General features: G+C 37.9%; 1 protein-coding gene across 2 annotated transcripts in view; it reads left to right on the top strand.

The window, feature by feature from the left end:
• Positions 1 to 26961, top strand: part of RPTOR (regulatory associated protein of MTOR complex 1) — a 402885-nt gene that overhangs the window by 312584 nt on the left and 63340 nt on the right. For both annotated transcript variants that reach the window (XM_088138378.1, XM_088138377.1), the window contains exons 21-24: positions 3634 to 3752; positions 13732 to 13835; positions 15158 to 15341; positions 15939 to 16049. In XM_088138378.1, the coding sequence (XP_087994504.1) occupies positions 3634 to 3752; positions 13732 to 13835; positions 15158 to 15341; positions 15939 to 16049 (518 nt within the window). The remainder of the gene's footprint in view (positions 1 to 3633; positions 3753 to 13731; positions 13836 to 15157; positions 15342 to 15938; positions 16050 to 26961) is intronic.

The following is a 26961-nucleotide window of genomic DNA, read 5'->3' as shown; positions in this document are numbered from 1 at the left end:
CACTTTTAGTGTATATGCTTCTGCCTTGTGCTTTGTCTCTGCATCTCTTTTTATCATTACAATCCCTTATGCAAAAATAGAGCAGTTTTTCCCTCCTGCTGTTAGTATGTCCTTTCATCAGCTCATTGACTCAGTCAATTCAAGTTTGACAAGCAGCTATTTTGGATGCATCACTCATGGGCTGTGAGCAGGTTTGGTTTTTTTTTCCCAGTGAAAATAATATATAAGGAAGAAGGAGAGCACCCTCCTGGATTCAGTCTAATGAATCTAAGGATTCATAGAAATTCTTTCTGTTCTCTTCAGCTCATGAGTGAAAGAAGAATTGCAATGGTGAATTCTTTTCTTTTCTTTTTTTAAGAATAAGATACATTGAAGTCTTGTGCAGGTATTTTTCTTTCTTTATTCCTCAGTCACGAGAGAAAACATGTTGGTTCACGTTAGCAAAAAATATTGCAATATTGAAAGATTCTTTTCTCATCCTGCTGGTCTTTCGTGAACTTTCAAAGGAATCTCAAACACTTGAGATATCCCAGCTGAGGTTATATAACTTCCTGCATGGAACTAAAAGTAGAAGAGGCAGAATGCTGATCAGTGAGAAGGGGGCTGTGGAGAGTGCTCTCCTAGTGGCGCAAGCTGCCTGATGCATTGACAGCTGCCAACTTCTTGACTTTCATCATTTTTGCCTGCTTGTTTGTGTCTTCCTGAGCGCCTATACCAAAAGTGAAGCTTATTCAGTGACTCCAAATCTGATACACAAAAGACTTTCATAGATTGTGCCAAGTAGGATAGGAGCATGAGATGCCAGCCACAATCTAAGCTCTCATAAAATAACAAATGTACTCAAAAATCTGCTTTGGTGTTCATTTTAATTCAGGAAAAGGCAAGCAAACCAACTGCACTGGCCCATCTAGAAAAACAAATTTGACATTTCTCTGTTCTTTTTCACAGTGATTTAAGATCATGTTTTATCAAGTAACTGGGCACACCACAGTATATTGGGATGTCCACCAATCTCAGATTATGCAACACCTATAACTCTAAGTTACAGATGAGAAACCACTGACTTCCATTGAAAATGCCATCCTAATTACATGAATAATGAATCCCATTTCACCAGTTTTCTGCATAAAGAATGGACTAGACATCGTGTGGAATATCATCCCTGGTAGCGCTATTGCATATCTGGACACTTAGTAATTACCCATGATTATTTCAGCTTTGAAGAGAATGCATGTTTTCTGATCAGTGGCACTACTGTGGGCACCTGCATGTCCATACAATATGCCAGATCACCCGTTAGAATTCCATTGGTTAGATGGATGGCCATATAAATCTGTTAAATAAATAAATTGAATGAGCAATCATTTGATGAACAGAGGCCACAAGTAGCTTTTTTGTGGGGGGTGGGAAGGGTAATTCTGGGGCAATGAAAATTAAAAGTGAGAGTTCATTATAAACAGCTGAACAATCATTTATCAAAAAGTTTAGCATATTTTATTTAATACATTTAAGTCCACTGACCATATTAAGCCATAAATCGTGGTTACAAACTGCATGTTGTTTCAGTGGCTCTGTTACTACTGAACCATATTGTAAATGGCCACTGTAATAAGTTTTGCCCTCTGACTATTTACAATTTACCTTTCCCCAGGTACATATATACTTGTAGCTTAGGATAACATTTAATGTATCAGTGACAATGGACTTTAGTCCACTAAAGTTTATGCCGTAATAAAGGTGTTAGTCTTCAAAATATCGCTAGATTTTAATTTTATTTGCTGCAAGATTACCACAACTTTCCCCTGGGATTGTTAATAATGTGGCTTAGCAATAAGGCCAAAAGAAGAAAGTATAATCAGATTGCCTTAATATAAATCCATTACGTGACTGCATTTGGAATACAGTGGATATTCCAGAGCTGGGAAAAGTTACACAAATTATTGCATGCCTGGAAAAAAAAGTTACTTATGAGGAAAGGTTACAAATCTGTTTATTTTTGTTTGGAAAACAAGAGAAATGAAAAGCCTAGAAACATTTCAAATAAACATGTAAAGAAGGTGGAGAGAAAGTGTTTCTTCTTCTCTGTTGAAAGCAGAATTCCAAATTCTCAAATGAATACATAGTTAAATTAAGAAACACATTATCACAAGCAATGGCTTTAAAGGGGAATAAAGAGGCTTTAAGTTTGAATTTGGCAAATTCATGGAGAATAAAAGTTTTGTTGGCTACTATTGAGGATCACCATGTGCTTCCTCTAGGATCAGAATCACCATGGTTCCAAATACCAACAGCAAGGGAGATGCCGTTGCCTTCATATTCTGCTTGTGTGAGACAGCCAGTTCTCACATAGGGAAACGCAAGCAGCCTGCTACCAGATCTGTCTGTTACCAAAACAAGAGATGGATGGAAACCAGGCCTCTCACCCAAAAACAACGCTTAGGCAGGAGAAAGAGGTGCAAGAATTTTGAACCTTAATTTCACTGTAAATAAGGCTTGCAGTTGATGTCCAGTCTCTAGAATCCTTTAGGAATGGCTTTTTAGCTTTTCTACAACAAATCTACTGAACAGAGTTCTTGACTGCCTGTTTTCCAGTCCAGCTTACCAGGAGAAAGCTAACACTATAGCTGAGCTAACAGGTCTTTGGTCTTAATCCACTGGGGGTTTTAACCAAATTTGTTTAAGACTGGATTCATTGTTCTTTCTCTGATGTCCAAGGATTAATCATCTCAGCCAAACCAAGTGACCATGATTGGCTGTGTTTTGCTAATCCTTTCAAAAATTTGGATTCATATTTTTATTTGAAAGAAAAGTTCTTTAGAGATCTAGATGAAGTATAAATGAGAAGCTATTTTCAACAAGCTGGGTTGTTATAGACACCAACAATATTACCAAAGCTAGAATATGTTGTGATGGCTTTGAAACCTTTGAAGTTAGGCTAGCATTTTATATATGCCTAATTAATGGAAAGCGTATGACCATATTTAGGGCTTGTTTGCATGGTTATCGTGGGATAAGAAAGAAATAACTCCAGTTTCTGATCTTATTTATATGCCCAAAAGTAATCTAATCTGTTATTTTTTCCAACTGAAGGGCACACTAAAAGAAAAAAAAAATATGAAGTGGCTTTCTCAGATTTGAGCTTCAATAATTTATGCCTAGCTTCATGTTCTTGGTTTTCTGTAGAAACAATACCGTGATTCACCTATAAAGGCAGGCCTAGATTTTTAAAAACCACCATTCTGTTGAACAAACTGTACTAACCTAGTCTGCATATATTGCAGTAATATCATTGGGGGAAGTCACAGATCATGCTAAACCAAAAACAAAACAAAGCAAAAAAAAAGTTGGTTTATCATATAAGTTTGTGGCTATGTGTGAATTATACCAGTGATGCATTAATAATCCAAGGTAGACAACTATATTCCCTTGAAATCTATTGTGAGTTAAGTACTTACATCAGCCTATGATATGTTACAAAGCACTCTGTGTACTGATAGCAGTATGATCTTTTTTGTTTATTTACAATTAAATCTGGTACATTGTCACAATCATAGGATCATCATATGACATGACAATTTGGCCACTGGATTTCACTCAGACATACATTCTTGCTTTATTCCTCTTTATTTCCAGGGGTCTCTTTCAATAGTGTTTATACCCAAATTTGGAGAGTCCTCTTACACTTGGCTGCTGATCCATACCCTGATGTTTCAGACCTGGCCATGAAAGTGCTGAACAGCATTGCTTACAAGGTAATTTTTTCTGTGTTATTGGGTGAACAATAAACAGATGAACTTTCTTCGTTTGGACAGCATGTTGGGATACTTTTATCAGATAGTGAGTTTGTCACATAATCTGTGATAGGAGATTCTCAATAAATTTGTTCAGTTAGCTATTCCTTTACATTTGTAATCTGCCTTAAACATAGGGTCATGGACTAAATTATTGTACTTTAATTGGAAAAAAAAGTTTTATTCTCTTCAAAAAGTTAGCAGTCTATATTGGCTAGAGGGCACCTGGGGAGAAAGGAGAAGAATTGAATTTTAAAATTATACATTATCTTATTACAATGTTTAAAATGTGTTTTGATTTTACATCCTCCTTCTATCTCTTGGGGCTGTTCCCTTCCCCCAAACACACAGCATATCCTAGACCACCCTACTGATCTCATAGGCCTTGAGGACCATTGAACAATTTTGTTGGGAAGTATGCACTGGATGGGGGGGGGTCTATAGTCCTGTAGGAAACTAGTTTCCAAGCCATATATTTATACTTTCCATAGGCACCTTATTTTTGTGGAAACCAAATTTTTAGCTAAGTAGATAACCTCGCTCCCTCTTTCCATAAGAAAGATTCATAGAAGCTATATAGGCACTTAGATAGCAATGCTGTATGATTATCAGATGTTTGAACAGCTCAAGTTCAGGTGGCCTTGAAACTGGCAGACTGATACAGAACAGATGTGTAACCACAAAATCTGAGATTTGGCAAATAGCAGTGGAATAAGCTACTTTGTGGCCAGGTATTTCAGCAGCCTCTAATTATTCAGTTGCTACTCACTTCCTGTGTCTCTTTTTCTCTGCGCTTTTACATCATTGTGTTGGATAGATAAATTGTGAAGTTTTACATTTGGCATACTTATTCAGAGAGTCTTTTAACCTGCTGATAATTGATGTTTTTTGCCAGCATAAGAATTTCTGGACCTTATCCTAGAATGCACTATGCATTTTCCTAGCTTTACAAAGAAGATAACAGAAAATGGCTTTACTTTTGGTGCAGTATAGTTTAGCTGAATGGGGAAAGCAGTGGAAAACTAAGCATTGATGAATATCTGAACGTTATTCTATATTTAAAAAGTATTTGAAAAATTATGTCCCATGAATTTATATTGAAGAAATATGGAATGGAAGTCACAGTTGCCCTATGATAGCTGTTAGCACTACTGAGCAAACAAGACATCAATCTATGTTTTAGCAAAGTTTTTTTCAAGAAAGGGTTTATTCAGTTATTCACCCTAAGTGGATTTCAGAAGCATGAGTGGGTTGTGTTTCTAAAATGTAAAAAATGGTGAAACACTCATGAGATTTCAGAGCTGTGTTATAAGATTTCAGGCATGAGATCATCGATGTTTTATAAGATTTGGTGTTTCTTCTCAGTTTTTCTTCATTTTTTTAAATTGGCAGCAGACCATCACATAAAATATCTGAACATTATTTGAAAAGATTGCCAACTTCTGCTTAGGTATTATCAGAGTGTTTCTCTGAACTATCGTTGTATGCATAACTGAAGTGCTAAATTCACAGTGAGTTTAACATTTAAACCCAGGTTTGTAAATGGTTGCCTGCTTAACCTTTTTTTAGAGAGCTTCCAAAACAACTACACAGAAAAGGACAAGTATAAGCCAATGAAAACAGAAGATTAGGCCACGTATTTGCAATAAATAATTTAAATCTTAGGGTTTTTCATTATAGTAATTCTAATGACTAGTAGCTATTGAGGACCCAGATGTAGTTGAACTAAAATTTGCTATTGAATTACTTTCATTCCATATAGAAGGCATCCAGTCCAACAATTACTTTCATGGGATGGCAAAATTATTATGAATAATATGTTAGCATCCAAAGTGATCTGGTAAATATTACAGTGCATTTCTATAACTGTATAATTCACTGAGTTCTCGAAAACTTCTGAAGTACAGTACAAATCAGGATATAATACTCCATAGTTTTGACAAGTGTTATAGTTTTGGCAAGGCCAGGCGGCATAGTAACAATGAGAAATGTTCATCGCCAGATCAAGTTGATCATGTAAGTTTGCTCTACCTTTGTTTCTATAAGATAGTGTAATAAAGCATACTGAAAAATTAACATCTGGGTATATGTTGCCCAAATGAAGCAGGATTATCTCAATTCAACATATCATCCTTTAATGAAGCCCAAACTGAAATATAACAAGACCTGATTGCCCATATACAGTGAGACAGGTTTCCTAAAGTTAATTTCAGGAACAAGCTATAAACTAGAGTTAGATGTATACATTTTTCTCCTGTTGATACCACCAAATAAATTTGATGGTTGATACCACCAAAATCACCAAGAGATTTTGATTAGCAAAGTTGTGTACCTTTGACATCTAAGTAAGTGATAAAGATGCTATCAAGATTAATTGGGTTTTGGAAGAGTGATATATTTCTTTAGAAACCAGTGTAACACTTCAATATTTTGCTAATTCAGACACTATATAGGACTGAATGTTTTCACATATATCACAGCTAATGTACTATGGCTAGAATCAAATACAGATATAGGGTATTGTTTAATCTTAGCTCTATTCTTTTTACCCAGTATGAGTTGGGTTTAGATCCAGAAATCCCTCTGTGTAACACAAAGGGTACTGTGAAGTTTTCTGTGACTGTAGTCCTCTCAAAAGCCACACTAAAGCACATCCTAACTCTATGAAGCAAGCATGGAAGGGATGAGGAGATGGGAGGAATATTTAATCTACCTGGCATTAACAGAAATGCTTTCTATGCCCATGTGGCAATCTTTAATTCAAGCCATTTGTTGATGTATGTAAACAATTTTGCTTTCAATTTTTTTTAAAGGACAGTTTCTCCTTTGTATTTTGTGTTGCAATCAAAATAAAGGAACATAAGCTTTAAAGCACAGTAATTACAAGTAATGAAGCAATCTTCCAAATGGTTTCAGCTAGTTTCAATAGAAGCAGACATTAACGCCAGGAAAGCAATCAAGCATAAAACAATACCCTAATCAAGGAACTACCAAGGAGAAAACCAGACTCCCTCCCAAACTGGCAGGGCAAGCTACTGTATATAAACAGGGAGCAAACCCCACACTCACTGGCACTGATGATGTTACCTAGTTGGGTAATGAAATGTCTGCAAGGAAACAAGTTTAAGTTTGGCAGTACATCCTTTATTACATCAAATTTGATACATGAACAAGTCCTCAATTTCCATTATTCATTATCTTTCATTCCTGGAAAGATAACATATGAATACTAGGAGAATAAACTATTAGTATGAATACTAAGAGAATAAACAATTTTTCAGCCACGCTAATTTAGACCATATTCCTCAAAGAAGCAATTGGCTGATAAGGTAAGCTTTCTGTATACCATAGCTACAGGAACTCATATTTTTACAGCATTGTTTTGTAAGAAGCATATTATGTTTATATCTTTCTCCTATAATGGAAATGAATCTCTTATTTGTGTAGCAGTGGTTTATCCTATAAGAGACACCTTCCCCCGTAACTATCAGTCGGCTTTATAAATGGGACTTTTTTCCACGTCTCCAAAAATGCATGACCCATGATGGTTCTTCTTTGGTCACTTCCTAGGTTCTCCTTCCATGTCTTTTTTTTCTTTTAGAAGTAAAAATGTATGTTCTTACATTGCAATTCTGGGTAAAGAATTTTCACATCCTCTATCATATCCTCTCAAGGTTCTAAAACTTGAGTAGTGTTCTAGTGCATTTTTTCTGTATTGTTTTATAAATATACATAAATGTTTATTAAGAATTTTGATTATAGTAGTAAAATCTAATACAAACTAAAAGATAGAAAAAAATAGGAGTAAAAAGTGCAAGGAAAAAGAAAAATGAGAAAAGAGAAAGAGAAGAAAGAAAAGTAAGAATATAATAAAGAAAGAGAAAAGAAATATATAAAGAAGTGACTTCCAACCTTCATCACAAGTATAAACACATTTAGTAACCCTTCACCCTCTCTAAAGTCACAAACATTTATCTCTTCATTCCATATCCCATCTCTTATCTATAAACAAATTCATAAAACATTATCTTTTCAGTCCTGGTGTCAGCAAAAAGCCCAAAAAGGAGCCAGGAGTAACAGCATATCTTATTTTAACCTTGACCAAATAAACCAACTTTACATTCCTCCTTTTACTTCTAACAGTCTTAATCTTTAGTTCATTCAAATATTGTCATAGGATTTTATTTCATTTCTTCTTTGTCCCATCACACAGAGTTCTTCAAGGATTTAACAAGCCTCTTTTCTGAATCCAGTAGGAAAAATCATCCAGGTCACTCTCTTGGTTTGTCATTTGTATTTCCTTTTTAAATTTTAAAACCTCAGCCAGTTTCTTTTGTAGATCCAGTGAAACATCGTTTTCTAAATTATTCTCATGGCCAGTCAATTGTAAATCCACTTTTGATACCATCTCTATTTTGTCAAATAAAATTTGTTCTACATCTGTAATTTCTTCAATAACATCTTTTGAACATAGTCTATACATACAGTAGAAGGAGACATCATTACTGACATTGTTGATATTGTGGCTATTATTTTCTAATTCCATTCTTCAAAAGTCTCCTTCAGTATTTTTATTGTCATAACCATCTTGCAGGCCTGTATATTTCCTCTACCTAAACTCATTAGTCCACTCTAGTGTCCAGTTTTTGAAATCATGAAATTGTTTATCTGTGATATGTCTTGTAAAAACCAAAACAGGATCTATTTCCCATGAGAAACTGTTTGTACGTTATAGTTAATTCCAAAATCCGATTGTAAAAGTTTCAATATTCCAATTTTATCTGGAACCTTAGTCCATTTATAACTTTCTAAGATCAAAATTTTATTTAACTTTTTGCTGTTTATTTCAGATTCTTTAAATTCTTAAGCTTATAATTAAAGTTTTCTTTTGTTCAGGATTACAGGTAGACTCACGTGGCATTTTCAAACTTGTCATTCTGAAGGTCTCTAATAGGTTAGAAATGAGCAATTAATGAGCATTTCCTGGATGATTAGAAAGTGAGGTTTGCGAACTTAATGTCCTTTAAAAGTCTCTGCCATCGTTTGAGCAAGATAGCTAATCCCATCATCTCCCGGCACTCAAACCCTCTGTCCTGCAGTCTCCTCATGGGGAGCAGCTGTCCAGAGCTGTCCATGTGGGCAGTCTCTCATCATCTCCTTATCTGGAGAGATCCCAAGGAACCGTTGGTCTTTGCTGCAGTCATTGGCTCCGCTTTCGCAGTTGTCTTCAGTTCGTTATACATTAATGTACCCTGGAAGCTACATTATTTCTGTATTGTTGTACAGGTAGTCCTCAGTTTATGGTCATAAGGTGTGACATCATGTGACTGCGTTGTTTAGAAACAGCAATTCTGGAGATCCCAGTTGCTGTTGTTAAATGAGGACTGCGCTGGTTTTTAAGGAGGGACTTCATGTGACCCCAACTTCCTGCCAGCTTCCCCATTGACTTTGCTTGTGGGAAGCTGTGACATGACCATGGAGACACTGCAACAGCCAGAACTGCAAGGACACATCATGAGTACCATTCATTCAGTGCTGTTGTAACTTTGAATGGCCACTGAATGAATGGTCGTAACCTGAGGACTGCCTGTATTTTTAACATGACTGTCTGTCCAAGAGTGCCTAGAGTCCAATTGGTAGATATTTTGTATAATAACATAAAAGAAACTTTTTGCATGCAATAGTGTTAACTTCTGTTCTTCCTCTCACATGTCTATGTGCAAACACAGGGTCCAGTAGCCTCAGCAGTCAGATGCTAAGCTACTGGCAGTACTTTCATGTTCCCATCTGGTAAGCTTTACAACTGCTGCAATCTTTTAGGGAAAAAAGAGGAAAAATGGACTGTTTCCTAGAAAATGTGTTCTGTCTCTATATGGATTGTCTCAGCTAAAATGTTGGATCTTGTGCTTGTCAATTATAGCCAACCTTTTTTTAAAAAAAAATTCCTTTAGTAGAACTTGGAGATATCCATACAAGGCTGTCTTTCCTTATTTTCCTTATATTGATTTTAACCTCTTTTTTATATAAGAAGTTGTATAATGCTATCTTATTGCTATAACTTTCAACATACCGTTAAAGTAGGTAACAGCCAAAATGCATATATGTATGTTTATATGTATGAGTGATTGATTTCTATGACTGGTCATCTTGCCATAGTGACTCTGGGTTAATAATAGATGAAAAACACCATACAAAATGGCAACCAAAAAACCCAATAAATAAAGCCTATCATGACCACTGAAGTAAAAACCAATCAAATAAACTAAGAACACCCACAAGCACTCAGCCTGGGAATCAATCCCAGTCTTTAAAGCTTTTCAGAAAGCCTGCAGGACTGTGGCCAATCTAATCTCAAGGGATATGTTGTTTTCACTCCAGCATATTTCTCTGTCCCCCGCCCCCCTCTCGCACACACCAAAGATATGTTGGTGGATGGACAGACAGACAGTTAGAATATATACATTAATACATTATACACATTATATTACTGGTTGGGAAAACTCAAGGAGGAGTACAGGGCCAAAGTTGGTGATGGTGGTTTTATTAATATATCTTTGTCTTTTTAGTACAGTGAGATCCAGTTACATTCAGAGAGAATTCAGTGAGATCCAAGAGATCTAGTTGCATCCAGTTTTAAAAGAAAAACATTTTATTAGTTTGGGTTCATTACATAGATTATATAGAAGAAGGTTACAGGTAGTCCTCAACTTAAAACCACAACTGGGACCAGAGTTTCCATTGCCAAGCGCTGCAGTCGTAAAGTGAGATGTCACATGACTGCATCATTTAGCAACGGCAATCCTGGCAGTCCCCATTGCAGGCATTAAGCAAATTCTGCTGGTCATTAGCCGAGGACCCACCCCAATCCAAGCCATTCTGGACTTGGTTCCTTCCAGCCCTGAGTCTCAGTAAGGTAAGGGACTGCCTCCAACTCCCCCCACCCGCCTATCTCCCCCCCATCTCTGCCCTTTTGGCTGCCCTGCACCCTATCTTGCAGGGGAGCAAGCAGCCCCAGAACCACACAGCTCTGGGGTTGCTTGCCACACCCCAGGAAGCTGCAGCCACTCCAGCCCAGTCCCAGCCACAGTCGCCCTTGCCACCCTGCACTTTGAGACCCCTGCCACCCTAGCTGACCTTTGCCGTCTTCTTGCTCCTGCTGCTGACGAGGCGTGCCCGGCCTGACTGCTGGGCTGGGCTGGGCTGGGCTGGGCTGGGCTGGGCTGGGCTGGGCTGGGCTGGGCTGGGCTGGGCTGGGCTGGGCTTCACAGTGCACTGTGCCGCACTTCTGGGCCAGGTTGGGCTTTGCACTGCGGCTCAGGGACTGCTTTTTGCAGCCCCAGAGCCACACCACACTAAAAAGCCCCTTTGTGCCATGCTCCTGGGCCAGGTTGGGCTTCACACTGCACTACAACTTAGGGGCTGTTTTTTGCAGCCCCAGAGCCACAGCGCACTGAAAAAGCCCCTTTGTGCCCAGCCCAGCCCAGCAGCATGGGACAAAGCTGCAGTCATCCTCACTACCTTGCACTCCGAGGCCCCTGCTGCCCTGTGCTCCACCACCCCAGCCAACCTTCACCATCTTCTTGTTCCCGCGGCTGACGAGGCATGCACAACCTGGAGAAGAAAGCTTCACGTGGCCAGCAGCTGCCTCGTGAAGGGCCAGGCCAGGCACAACTTATCAGCAGTGGGAGCAAGAAGACAGTGAAGGTCAGCTGGGGTGGTAGAGCACAAGGCAGCAGGGCAGTAGGGGGCCAAAAGGGCATAGATGGGGGGGAGATAGGTGGGTGGGGGGAGTTGAAGCGCCCCTGTGGTCATAAGTGCAGGCGGGCTGCCAAGCGCCCAAATTTTAACCACGTGACCACAGGCCATAACTTCTAGAACCAGTCATAAGTCCCTTTGCTCAGCACCACCGTAAATTTGAATGGTTGCTGAATAAATGGTCATAAATCAAGGATTACCTGTATTACAGATTATATCCCTAATGAAACTAGATAGTAGAGAGCTGCAAAAGAGAAACATCTGTCAATGCTGGAATGCACATGTTTGTCAGCAAACAGACCCTCCACTTTCCTTTCCCCTCATGAATACACATGAAGTGGGAATTAACCCCTTTTTGCCCCAGTGTAGTGATGATCCAACCACTATCAGCATTCTAAGAGATTTGAGAGAAACTAAATGCACCATCTTCAAGCTGGTATATTTTCCTCCCCTTATAACTCCATTCTGGCTGCATGTTAAGGAGCTATGGAAGGGTTTAGATTCAGAAGGTCAAGAGCCCTCCCAGAATGCCACTTTGTGCCAGAGCCATAATTAGAGATTGGTTGGCAGAATGACAAGAACTGATGAGGTTTCTGTCTGTAATGGGGAGTTTAAAGAGGTAAATTTCCTTTTCCCACAGGCTTTACAAATGCTGATTTGTATACTAGATACCGGATTGTGGTCTGCTTAAGTTAATGTAACTACAATCTTTCATAGCCAAATTTTGAGTCAAATGACTAAAGAAAGTAGCTAACTCTGGTATAATTTGTTAGTTCTTTAGAAATGAGCTGGCATTCCAAGCTGCTTAAAACAATGACATTTAGATGAGGAAGAAATTTTTTTTCCAGCCGTAGAAGAGAATCAAATTATCTTGCATTTTATGATTGAATGTGTGGCCTTAACAGAAGAAAGTTGATAAAAAAAGAACATTTTTAATAAATAAACCTAGAAATTGTTGCCAAGCAATTCCATGACTGGTTTTTCAGAAGACAAAGTCAGTTTGACCTCCAAATATAACTTATGCTACTACTACTTCAGTTAAAGCTAGTACTGTATCACTGCAAATTCTCAAATTATTCATCCTCTCAAGGCCATGGCATACATGGAGTGGGGGGATAGACAGCTCTTTCTTTCTTTCTTGATGGCACAGTGCAATTAAAAAAAATCATCTAGTGGGTTGGGGATGTCAAAAGAAGCCACTTTCAAGGCCCATTCAGCCAGGTGGGTGCTGGAGGGGAGATAATAAGTGCTTTGTTCCACATCTGCTGCAGTTGTTTGTGTGCCCCCAGCAACACTAGGTATAAAGAGCAAATGCAGATACTCTTGGAACATTGTCTCCTGTTTATGCTATTTATTTCTGCAAGTTCCCAAGTATCTTGTTGATTACTTTTTACACCTTTTTTATATTATTGCTGGGATCTTAATGGCCATCAGTTCAGTCTCTTTTGACAGATTCCTATAAGTGAAGGTTCTCCTGCATTAGAAACTTCACACTTCCATGCCTTCTTCTTCCATCTTTTCTCCCTTTGCCAGAATTTCAAGAAGTGGTGAATGAGATTTATCTTTATATCTTTGGGGAATTGCAAGAACTGCTATATTTATTTTCTTGCTACATTTTATTTATTGCTTCAGAAGCTAATGTAATACACCAACCCAGCATCTCAAGAGAAGTTCAAGTAAAGGACCCCGGTTTTGAATCAGAAAGTAATTTTTCACCTCTGAGCATACTGGGAGTGTTTGATCCTATAGGCCTTGGCAGATTATTCTACTGTTAAGGTATCATTCACTCTACTTCATTTGTTTGTGAATTAATTACTCTTGTTTCTGGAAAATGGTTGATATGTGAAGGATCCTGGGTTTAGACAACAGGGTCAAGTTTTGACATTTTTGTCATACTGTACTAATAGTTTGGTCCTAAAGTGACTTCAGTCTTACCTTAAAAATTGTCCCAAGGTTCTACTGCAGACATTAACATGGTGTATGGACAGAAGTTATATATTAATGGGAAACCTTGGGGGTGGATGGTATGAGATAGACTGTTCTTTGATAGGTGTGTAATACTATTGCAGTGCTGGAGAGTAAATCTACTTCCCCATTAGAGATCCTCCTTTACTTCCAAATGTGAAAACTGTACTAAACAGAGGTTGGCATCTGTTCTCTCACTTGTTAAATTCTTGTTTCCTAGGCAACTGTAAATGCCCGCCCCCAGCGCATCCTTGACACATCCTCTGTCACACATTCTGCTCCAGCCAGTCCTACTAACAAAGGCATGCACATACATCAAGTAGGGTAAGTGGCCTATACCTTTGATCCTGTGCCATATCTGAATGTCTCTGGGCCCAAGATATTTAAAAGGTGTATGTTATACAGATACTATATTTTGTGCAACTTATTTGAAACCACTTGTCTAGTTATGAGATTTTTTTTCTGTGAGAAGTACTTCAGAATGCCTTTTCTTCCCTGTCTAATGTCTTTGTAGTGTAGTGTTTGCAATGAAGACTGCAACACCTCAAGAGTGTCCTTCTGAATTAACTCTGATTCATTCCACATCAACGCTATGTTCAAAGCTTTTAGTCAAAGGAAGCATAAACAACATTGGTCATGACTCAGTTTAAGGATGGAGAGAAATTTATCTTTGTGCCGGAAAAGTATTGTATTGTATAATATCAGAAAGGTGGCGCAAGAGCAGGTACATTGGGAACCACTTGCATTATGGACTGACCTTTCAGGCATTATATAATACACCATTTTTTTTCAGCAAACAGATTCATTCCTGTGTTGGGAAAAGTAAAGTTGCTTTGTTGCCCCAAACATCATACTGAGATCTAGAAAAACACCTGTGAAGTTTTTTCTTTTTTTTTTCCTCCTACAATCTCATTGGGGCAAGGCGGGGGGACAAAGGCTGAGGGGAAGGGAAGGGGACTACAGCTTAAAAACACCCTACAAGAATTTGGTGTAGTGGTTAAGGCACCAGGCTAGAAATTGGGAGATTGGCAGTTCTACTCCTGCCGTAGGCACAAAGCCAGCTGGGTGACCTTGGGCCAGTTGATCTCTCTCAGCCCTAGGAAGCAAGCAATGGCAAACCACTTCTGAAATCTTGCCAAGAAAATTCTAGGGACTGGTCTAGGCAGTTGTCAGGAGTCAAAAACCAACTCAAAGGTGTGTGTGTGTGTGCGCGTGCACACACGCGCGCACACACACACACACACCCCTACAAGAATAAACAAAGTGGCAAGCAGTGGAAAAGACTTGAGCTCTGTTTGCTAAAGACCACCAATACCTCTCTGCTATAGGATAAGTCTATGCCTGTCAGGCCTAGCCCAAGGAACTCCTGGAGACCGTGTAGATTCAATCAGCAAGGTTTATTAGCTAGCGCTTATTTACAGAATCTTTTCAGACTGACCAGTAGTTCCCAGGCACAACGCTCTACTATCTTCTGGAATGTTTAGGGATGCGCCAGCTTTCTCTGCTTATCTCCAGAGCATTGCTCTGGAGACGAGAGCACCGTTTTCACCCCCCTTCCTCCATTCCAGTCCATCACAATGCTCTACCTTAGAAAAATTCTTAATGCAAACATAGTTTCGTTCTTTTTTTTTCCCCCCCATTATTAGAGGGTCACCACCCACTGCCAGTACCAGCAGCTCTAGTTTGACCAATGATGTGACAAAACAGCCTGTCAATCGGGACATCTCATCCGTAAGACCTGCAAATGTTGGCAACATGGGAGTGCAGTACACTCCCCACTCCCACCAGTTTCCTAGGACAAGGAAAATGTTTGACAAAGGCCCAGATCAGGTAAGATGGTCATCCTTGCTGCAGTTCTTTCAACATGTACCTAATCTATAACATTTCTATTCTTCAGTTGGTGTTTTGATCCCCGTGCTTTATTTCTTCCTATATTTGTCATTTTTCCCCAGTATGCTAGCTTTAGATTTCTGTAAATTTACACTAGTGTTTCATAACCAAGAACTCTTTCATATGCAACAATTTTACTGTAAACTTGTATCTTTCATACTGAAAAGTGTGAATTGGTGTTATTGGAATCTTCCTATATTATGCAGCATAAGGGGAAGCACCTTAAATTGTTACAATTATCACATTGAACATCAAAATGATTTGTTTTTGCCTCTATTCTTTTCATCAAAGAGAAAGGGAATTCTGAGTTTCTCAATTTGCACCGATATGTTACACATATGACAACTCTCTTTTTTATATACCTATGGAAGACACAAATTCTGTCTGAAACCATATCTGGTAATCCTCATATATCATGAACAGTATTTTCAGTAGCATGGCAACTAATGATATATTGGATTTATCTGAGAAAGAAGGAATGTAAATTCTGTAACTAAGGTATATATATTTCTCTTCCCTCATTTTTCTCCTTAATAGACAGCTGATGATACTGATGATACTGTGGGTCCCAAAAATTTCATGTCAGCAACGATGCAGACAGGGTTTTGTGATTGGAGTGCCAAATATTTTGCCCAGCCAGTGATGAAGGTACAGTCAAGATTTCTTTTCATGACCCTTTTCTAAATTGTCAGATTGTACAAATGCACAATCCCTGAAAAATGTATACAAGTAACAATTGCACACACGCTCACGCACACACACACACATATATAAAATTATTTATAGACTACCCACTTCTGAAAGGGCTCAAGACAGTTTATAATGCAAAGAAAAATACATTGAAAACAAATCTGAGTAACTAACTTAAGGCAGCCCAAGCATTAAGTTACAGTGAGACTGAATGTTTATACATAGTGGTCATTTCTGTTTCATATTAAAAGTTAGGACTTGACTATTTTTTCATAGAGATAATTCAGTAGGCATTATATAAAGGTTAGCATTAGGCTTAATTTTCCTTGAATTCTGGTAAAAAGTAGTGTGATTATTAGAACTAAATTCAGTGTTTATGGATTGCTGTAGTCTTTGCTTTAGGGCTTGAGCAATTTCTGAGGAAAATATTTTGATGACATTAGAATGAGGCTGGGTTAAGCTTCCTTGAATCTCTGCTGAAAAGTAATGGGACCATTATAGTCAGGTTGAATTTTTATGTAAAATGATAGTCTTTGCATCATATTAAGGTTAAAGTTTAGCACTGCAGCAAGTCTAAGACAAAATATTTCAGGGGGCATTAGGCTGAGTTTAGGGTTAGTATTAAGCTTCTTTGAAGTCTATATTTAAAGTTAGTGTGACAGTTAAAATCAGGCTGAATTATTATAGATAGTGTTAGTCAGCATATTATTAGTGTTACGGTGTTGCACTTCTCCACTTAGGGAAAATATTTTATTAGGGATTTGTACAACATGGAAAATATTTTTATGGACATTAGGGAGAGGTTAAGGTTAGAGTTAAGATTTCTTGAATTCTGTTATAAAAAGCTTCACAATTAGAATCAGGGTGAATTCTTACAGATTTGGTAATCTTTCCTTATTTAGGTTAAAGATTAATGCTGGAGCAAAAGTTAAAGAAAATATTTTTATGGTCATTTGGTTAAGATTTGTCTATAGACCAGGATTCCTTGGTGTCTGTTTCAGTGGCTAGCATTAGGTTTTTGGGGGGGGGCATGGTGGTCTGATTCATCTTACTGTTAGGACTTAGTGTTGGGTCAGTGCTTAGGAAAATTATATTTATGGGTACTACGGATTTGGAGAGTAAAGAACAATTAAAAGAGGCAGAGGAAGTACCATTTTTGATGCAAATAAAATAGTTTTAGAATTAAGTAAAGAGGGTTTAATAATGAACCTCCATCAGAGTTAATGGAATTAAAAATTAAAATGATGAAATGATTTGGGTTGAAATAGGTGAGAAAATACCAGGAGTATTTCAAAGATATATATGGAAATTATAGTTGTTTGTCAAAGCGTAAAATTGAAACAAGTGCTATAAATATTAGTGTCCAAGAAAAAATGAATGAAAAAAAAGTCATAAATGCTGTAAGAGGGCTGAAAAATAGTAAAGTTGCAGATGTAGGTGGTGCAATGTAAAAATGTTAAAACATGGGTATGCTTTGCTTATGGGGTATCTGTGCAACTTGTTTAAGTGTGAAGACTGCATCCTTATCTGATGATTATAAGAATGCTGTTATTTCTCCCCTGTCCAACATGGTAAGTAACACAAGTGAACACAAAAATAACAAGAGGATTATTTTATTAAGTATATCTGGAAAGGTGTTTGACAGAATTCTGATTGAAAATATGAGAGAAGTGATAATGAGCAAAATTTGGGAAGCACAGTGCAGGTTTATGCTGGGCAGAGGGTGCAGAGAACAGATTTCTGCTTTTTAAGTAAGTCATTGAAAAATGTATGTGTTTGAGAAAGTGAATAGGCTTGAATTATGGAATGTTTTGCGTGAGCATGGAGTTGAAGATGGTTGCTGAATGCAGTAAGAGTGATATATGTTGGAAGTAAAACATGCATGGAAATAAATGCTTAGTGAATGATTCAGCATAGTATAGGGAATAAGGCAAGGTTATATGATATCTGCTTAATTGTTTAATGTTTGTGGGGATAAATGTATGTGGAACGCTTGCACTAACGGTAGACGTGTCTTGGTTAGGGACATAAATGTGTGTGTACTCTTGTATGCAAATGGTCCTGTTTTCTTGTCTGAGAATCCAAGTTGTTTGCCACAAACATTAGATAAATTATGAAGGAGTATGGAAATGAAAATTAAGGCATCAAAGACTAAGATTGTTGAATTTGACAGGGAAAATTAAGTGAACATTTGCAAGTTATATGTAAATAGCAAAAAAAAAAAATAGAGGAAGTAGATGAATTTGTGTGACTTGGTAGATTATTTACTAAAGGGTGGAAGAAAATGGATGCATTTTAGGATGTACAAATACGATTAGAAATATCATGGGTACTATGCAGTCTGTCATATGAAATGGATATTTAAAAATGTCTGTGTATAAAAACATGCTTTTGCCCACTTTGTTCTATAGAAGTGCATCAGAAGAAACACAAATGTAAATTGATTACAATGGGAATGGCATAATTAAGAAGTGTGTGTGATAAAACCAAGAGATGAGGACCAGAATGTATGAGGCTGAATAAATGTAGTCTAAATGCCAAAATGAGTAACCAGTGCAAAAAAGATACATTGAGGTAGTTTGTTCATATAGAGAGATTCAATAGGGATTGAATTGCAAAATAATATATGAAGGAAGAGTGGAAGGAACAAGGGAAAGGAATAGCCTAAGAAAGTCATGATTGGATGGAGCTGATGAGATCCTGAAAATGAGGTGAGATGTTTAAATAACAAAACAAAATATAAAGCAGAGTATAGATGGGGTGAAAGCAAGGGTGGCTTACTAGTATAGAAAAGAATGGGAAATTACAGTGTATGGTGTTGGCGTAAACTGTTTTGAGCTATACAGTGGTACCTCGGGTTACAAACGCCTCTGCTAACGAACTTTTCGGGTTACGACCAGCTCCGGCCGCAAAAATTTACCTCGGTTTGCTAACTCCGCCTCGGGTTACGAACAGGATACGTGGCCATTTTCCCTCCCGTGACACAGTCCGCGGCCATTTTCCGCCCCTGACATGTGATCTGCGGCCATTTTCCGCCCCTGACATGTGGTCTGCGGCCATTTTTCCGCCCCTGACACGTGGTCCGCGGCCATTTTTCCGCCCCTGACACGTGGTCCGCAGCCATTTTCCGCCCCTGACACGTGGTCGTAGGGAGGGGGACTCTCCCTCCAATCAATAGCCGCCTCCCTGTCCTCCACGCCAGAACAGATTAACGGTAATTACATTGAACCTCATGGGAAAATTTCCTTCGGGTTGTGACCAATTCGGGGTGCGACCAGAGTCACGGAACGAATTAAGTTCGTAACCCGAGGTTCCACTGTATTTATTTTTTTATCTCAAGTCTTTAAATTCTTTGCCTTACAATTTCTTATTTCTTTTCTGCATTCTGCATAAAATTGTTTACTCCAGAATGGAGTACTGCAATATGTATGCATGTATGTATGAAAGAGAGAGAATTCTATTTTAAAATGTGAGCCCTGTAAAGAAAATGATCAGTAATATGCTGAAAACAAATGCAAGATCTGGCTAATTCAAACTTACTACATAAATCTTGTGCTATTATAATGTAACTTCTGTAGGGATATTCAGAACAGTTATGTATTACCCCTACAGTTTCGATACCCAGGAAGAATGGAAGTATTATGTCAATGTCCTTTTCCCAGATATGAAACAATCACACATATGGTAGCTAAATTTTGCATTGCCAAAGAAACAAGGCAACAGTTGATGCAGGTGTGAACGCTGTTGTTTCTCCTTTTCAGTTATGTTTTTATGTAATTTGCTGACCATTGATTGAAATAAAATTGATCGTTTACTACACGTGGCAAAACAAAATTTACTGTAAAGTATATACTCATCAGGGAGATGCAGCAGAGCCCTGCCCTGGGATGGAAGGTATCTGTATGATAAACTTGTTCACCATAATTACCTCTTTTAAAAAATATACAGTGAATTACTTCTGCAGATGGAAGCTGTAGTTGAACAGCCAGAACTGTTGCTAGTTGGGTAGAAAGTAGATCAAAGTCCATTATAATTCTCTGGGTGATAGGCAGTAAATTGGCAACAGTTTCTGGCTCCCAAATTCCAACTATAGGAATAACTAGAAGATTCTTGTCACAATAAATTGAATTGCTCAAAGAAAACACTTGAGGGAAATCCAAGAATGGATTTTTGAGTGAAAAGGCTTGTAAATTGCACTCTGTACTCATAAGGGGTTCATGAGCTGAGCTCAGAGACTTCCTATTCCTTTACGCTTCATGGATAAAGCTGCTGTTTTGCACCTGTAGTTGTTTGGTGGATTCATGGTTTGGGTAGAAACCATTTTGATCTAAGAGGACTGAGCTGTTCCCCAACCCGCTACCTTAGTTAGCATATTTGTCCATACTGCATGGCTGTGGGAGCAATTTTGCCCAAAGCTATTTAATGATAAATCACTATTTCGGGAGATTTATAGAATGAATAAAATCTCTTGATAAAGAGCCCAAACTACTGCCTGCAAGTCATCCAGTAAGCTGTGTTTAGATTTTTAAAAATGTGTTTTCCAATCCCAGAGATTTCTTGTATCACTATTGTTTAGCCTGTTTCCATCAGTAAAAACACGTACAATAGTAACCTGTCTCACTGGAATATGAATGAGAGATGAGTTGTATCCTAAACAATGCTACGTAAATTATGTATAATAATGAAGCCAAAATTATCACAATAGTTTGGAAAAGCTGATTTCTAAGCAGCTGGCTGCACATTTTGTGCAAACAGCTGTATTTTCTGTATCTTTGCTAATTACTACAGAGAATTGTGTTCAAAGAAAATCTTGCTCCCTTCTCTCTCATCTTGCTTTAGTGTTATTTATTTATTTATTTATTTATGCATTTATATGGCCACCCAATTCAAACTATGTACTCTGGGCAGTGTACAAAAGACAAATTCATCTTCCCCACTATGAAGCTGAGCTAAATCCGTGGTGCTGGTGTTATGTCTAATGTCATGAATAGGCCAATGGGGTCTCTAGCTGTTCATTGATTTTTTTTCCCCAGTAATTCTACTTCATCCGTTAATGGAGTAAGATAGCTAGAGAAGAAGGATGGCTGCATGTAGATTAGACTAAGCATAAGGATTTTATACAAATACAGCCCAGCTTTTTGGCTTATATGCTATGAATTTGTCTGCTATGAAAAGCCATAACATGTCAGCTACTAGTAAGAAAACAATGCTTCTTTAAGCCACACACACTTATGCTTCCTGAGAAAGTTGTGGTGATTAACATTCTAATTGTTTGTTACCCTAGATGAACTTCAAAACAAATACTAAAACACTTGACATTATATGAAAATATAATAATGAGCAGAACCCCAGCAGAAGGAAGAGAATCTGTGGGATTCTATGATCCTTGTACAACACATTATAGAAGGAAAAGACATACTGTATTGAGGATAGGACAACTCTGTCACATTAGGTATTAAGAAAAATTAAATTATGGTGGATAATAATACTAGGCCTAAGGCATAATTTAATTCTAGCAAAATACTATTATCCTATTAGCAAAAGTCTGAGGGCGATCTTCAGATGAGAAAATAATCCAGGAGTTTTAATCATGTTTAATGAAACATTATAATAATAGTTGACTTAAATTACCCATTTATTGACAGTCATAAGTAAGTTTCCTTGATAATGCCATGGTAATGCATGGACATTATAATAATAGTTGACTTAAATTACCCATATATTGTCAGTCACAGGTAAGTTTCTTGATAATGCCATGCTAATGCATGGATATAAAGAAGTATAGCTTGGTAGCAGGGATTGAACCAGGAATGTCATCCATTCCTCAGTAATTTCATCCTTAGTATGAATAACATGTGAAGTGGGCTAACCCTAAGAGGTATAATGCTTGCCGGAGTGAAAACCAAACCATAGCACTTGTATGAAAATAAAAATCTGATATTAGATAACATTAGGAAAAATTCTCAAAATAAACTGTCTCCATGGAAATCTGTGGTGTGAATATATATGGAATATTTATATAGTTTAGTTGTGCATTCCAAAATGTGTGTCAGGCTGCAAAAAAGGATCCTCTTTGTGTACTTTTGTTCACATAATAGGATTTTCCCTTCTCTCCTCCCTTGCAGCTCCTGTTCTCCCAAAATCTGTTCAAATATCCACAGCATGGTAGGGTTAGAGAGATGAGGGAGCTTAGAGAATGAAGACAAGGGAGATGAGGGAGTTTATAGAATGGAGAAAAGAACATGAAGCTAGATAAATGTTGGAAATATCTGATCCATAGCTCTGTAGAAACCTAAGAGAACCTAGGCCTACTCATGTGCATCCAAGGGGCTAAATTAACTGGAAGTTTTAGGGGTAAAGGGTAACACAGAGGACTTTAACTTGTTGATCTTTTATTGTTAAGAATAATTTAGAACTGGTTCATATTTAAGATGTAGGCTTGCCACTTTAAAACTATCTTCATAGACCAAATATTTGACCAGGATGGTGGTATGGCAATCAGGAAGGCATCTGCATGTGCTTGGAATTCCTCAGTTACATAAAGCAGACAGGTAACCTTTCTTAACTCAGGTTAGAAGGACAAACATAATCTCCAATTATATAAAGGCAGATAATTTAGCATATTGGCAAATATCATTTGTCATTATATCCTTGCTCATACTATTTTTTCAGAAGAAAAAACATGATAGCGAGGGTGTTAAAGGGATGTCATATGAAATGCACATGAATATCAAGCCTGAGCTTTTCAGTAAAAGGATCTAGAATTCTTCAGTAACAGCTTAAGAATCTTTTCTGGAGAACTTCTTACAAACTAGAACCTCTTGTCACTGGCTGTCTGAAATCTAAACTTTAGCTGTGGAACCTAGAATTTGTGTTCGAACTAAATAGCATTTATAAGTAACTTGAACCTTGGGATTAACAGTTTGTCAAAACAGTCTTTGTATCTCTTTTTATTTATCATTTTTGCTAACAAATGCATGCTTCTAATTGTTCCAGTTTTATGGTTCTTCTTTCTCAGTGTTTACAGTTTCAATACCAATACCATTCTTGGGGCCTTTTGACAGTCACTCCAGCCTTGCTATTGGGTGTTTTCCAAACTTACACTGTTGGTACTTTGCTCAAGCCTGAGTAACCACTATTACTCAAAGTCCACATTGAAAGTGCTTACTATTTCACCCTCATCTGTATAGCATATGTTATAATAAATGCTGATAAAAGCCTACATATATGTCAGTGTTCATTCTTTAGCCAGTCAAGGTGAGATCAATGACTAGTTTTTTCAACTTATAACCCAATAATACTGTCATGAAGCACTCTGGTGATACTGCTGGAATCCATAACTATTACCTTGATTTCAAAGGTTTCTAATGTACTGCAGTTTAGACACTATGTACTGATTCGTTCTCCATAGAGTAATTTTTACTGATTTTGTTGCAGCAAGTGATAAGATAATACAGGAAGTCCATTAAGCTTCTTTATTTATTTAATAAATGTATGTGGCCGCCCATCTCATATACAGGTAGTCCTCATTTAGTGACAACAATTGGGACTGGCAACATGGTCATTAAACAAAGTGGTCGTTAAATGAAACTACGACTCTGCTGATCTTACTTCAGCTTTCCTTGCCTTTACAGACCTGCAAAGATTGTAAATGGAAGGACTGGTCATAAAGTTACTTCTTCATCACTGTCATAACTACGAATGGTCACTAAATGAGTCAGTCACTAAGTGAGGACTGCTAGTACATGACTCTGGGTGGCTAACAGTTAAAAAAGTAGAATAAAAACATAGTAAAAAAGAAGTTTAAAAACAACTAAAATAACATAACATAGCAGCTGAGAAACTCAGTTAACACAACCAAGTCCAAGAAATGGGCTCACCCATACTATCAGGGCCCCAGGCTTGATGGGAAAGCGAAGTTTTCAATGCCTTGCAAAAGACCAACAGGGTCAGGGCAAGTCTAATCTCTGGGGGAATGATGTTCCAGAGGGCAGGTGCCACAGCAGAAAAGGCTCTCTTCCTGGGCCTCACCAGATGGCAGTCTCTTGTAGATGGAACCCAGAGCATGCCTCTCCCGCAGGATCTCACAGGACAGGGAGACACCATTGGGGAGAGTTGTACAGTGGTTTGGATTCAATGTTCAAAAGATGCTTCAGAGTACACAGGAGTGTGACTTTAGTAATCATCTTCAACTATTTAAAGCAGCTGCATCTTTTCCTGGAAATGGCTACCACTACAACAAAAGCAATAATAGGCTATATATCTCAGGTTTGATAAAAGGCTGATCAGGATGAGTGCATTTCTGTCTCAGGCTTATCATCTTATTCAGTTTTTATTTTTATTCCAGGGTGCCTGTTAGCTGCTGGGCTCTGTGCCCTTTGGGGTTTATATAGTCATTTGGAGAGAAAGTCTCTGGCTCATCCCCCTTCAGCTTTTCAGGCAATGACCATATTTCAGAAGGCTATTTGTGAAAAAAGTGTTTTGTAAAATAAAATAAAGACCTCTCAGCAACCTGCATATTATTTTTAGGAAGACTAAACCTTATCTTGCTATTATACTGATTATCACAGCACCATTTTCTTTTCAATTAATAGAAATGATACAGTTTGCATTTGATGTGCAACATATATTACAGGTGCATTTGCAAATCTGTTTTTCCTTTTTTTAATCTTAATCACCAAAGCAATAATCAGCAAAGCAAAACAGTTGGTACTTCATCAGCCACAAGACAGATGTAAATAATTTTCTCCTAATGCCCACAGCTATGTAGCAAATGAAACATTTGGAAATGTTAGTAATTTGGGTAGTTTGCAAGCCTCAAGCACTTGGGATCCCTGCAAACCTTTTGGCCAAACTGAGGTGTTTCTATTTGTTTCCGTGTCCAGAGAGAGTATCCTAAAAATGTAAAAAGAAAAAATTAGGATAATGGTGTCTTATTTTAACATTTGGACTGGGTAATATATAAACTCCCAATGGTAATTAAAAGCATTTGTCTACTTTCTGAATATAGCTTTTCACCAGAGTGGTATCTTATTAATCTACTAAATCACTCCAGACTTCTAATCAAAATGCATGTTTTTGTGCACATAGGCTATGTGTGTTTTATATGAGTACTTGAGTTTAAAAAACAAAACAGGGATTTAAAAATATCTGCAGTGCTCTAAATTCCTTAAATTACAATATTGTTAAATAGTTTTATAGTTTAGTTGTGCATTCCAAAATGTGTGTCAGGCTGCAAAAAAGGATCCTCTTTGTGTACTTTTGTTCACATAATAGGATTTTCCCTTCTCTCCTCCCTTGCAGCTCCTGATTTAGCAGTATAGCAGTATAATGTAGAGGAGGCAGAGTATTACATTATGAAGCCTAGAAGTTTTATCTACTAAGAATATGGAGCAGGTTCCACAAATACCCCTAACAGACATCTGCTGATGATCTACAAAAGTATTTTAAGTAATAATAGAATTTCCTCCCCAGCAATTCCCACTGCTATATTTCAAGATTACCACAATCATCTAATGTCTTCATTTTAACTTCTGTTTTCTTTTTGGTCCTATTCTGAGCTGTTGTGATCTAGGCTGTATTTGCTGAAACCAAGAAACGTTAGTATCTTTGGGCATTTAGTCTTTCCGCTATTCCTTACTTTGATATGAAACTATGCAAGCATTCTCCCTATCACCCATTCCTATGATTTTGTTTAAATCTTTGTCAATATTTCCTATCTTGGTAATTTTCTTTCAATGTACTGAAGAAATTAAGCACATGTCCAGTCCAGCAGAAGGAGCATGCTGCAGACCCCACCAGTCAAGGAATTTCGACTGATGGGATCTAGGAAGAGGACCTTTTCTGCTGTGGCCCCTACTCTGTGGAACAACCTACCTCCTGAGGTGCGGTGTGCCCCCAGTCTCATGGCCTTCGGGAAGAGCCTGAAATCCAGGCTATGCCAGATGGCCTTCGGGCTCACATTGGTGGAAGTGACTTGTGGGGTAATTGATTCTGCCCCCCCCCCCCCATCATCTTGAATGTTTTTAGTTTTTTATGTATAGGGTTTGCTTTATAGCTTGACCTTTTAATTGATTAATGAATTTTAATTAATTAATGTGTATTTATTTTTTTAATTGTTTGTGGGTTTTGTTTTAATTGTGAGCTGCCCAGAGTCACCCATTGATGGAGATGGGCGGCATACAAATTTAATAAATAAATAAATAAAATGTTGTCTTCAGATGAGCCAAGCTTCAGCTGGCCAGTATAGTTAAAAGTGAGCCAGGCTGACATACTGTATCTTTTTCAATCTTATAAATATTAATTGAATCATACCTAAAGGAATAGACATTGTTGGGCACCCCTGAATGATACAGATGAAAAGAAAGCAAGCCCAATTTGTTCTACCAAACAGTTACATTGAAACATACCTGTTCCAAATTGCATGGGCTAGCTGCCTAGAAAACATGTTACCGAAGCCATTTGCAACACTTTGACGAACTGCAGTGGCAAACTGAAGACGGCTTCGCTTTTAGCGGAGCCGATGACCGCAGCAGAATGAGGAGCCAATGAACAGATTGGCACCTTGAAATTCTTCCCTGGACAAAGGGGAGGACCTGGGATCACCATGGGGCTTCATACAGATGCTCCCCATGACGAGGCCATAAAACAGTGGTCTCCAGCAGGTTTTAGAGCTCTGGGAGCCAGGAGAGTCAGCTTTGCCCAAGCCATGGTTTGGAGCCTTCAAAAGGACACTGGGTTCACCCACTTCCTTTCTTAATCACTTCTGGAAATGGCTTGTAAATTACTTTTTGGATACTAAGAACCTTCAGAAGGACAAGTTTCATTTCATTGGGTGATTCTCCTTCAGTCCTCAATGAAAGAAATGTCA

This window comes from Python bivittatus, unplaced genomic scaffold (genome assembly GCF_059951505.1).
Source record: "Python bivittatus isolate LINGU-HERP-01145 unplaced genomic scaffold, Pbiv_v1 ctg000220_np1212, whole genome shotgun sequence".
NCBI classification, from domain to species: Eukaryota; Metazoa; Chordata; class Lepidosauria; order Squamata; family Pythonidae; genus Python; species Python bivittatus.
The sequence above is the reverse complement of the archived record's forward strand: the minus strand, read 5'-3'. Positions and strand labels throughout refer to the sequence as shown.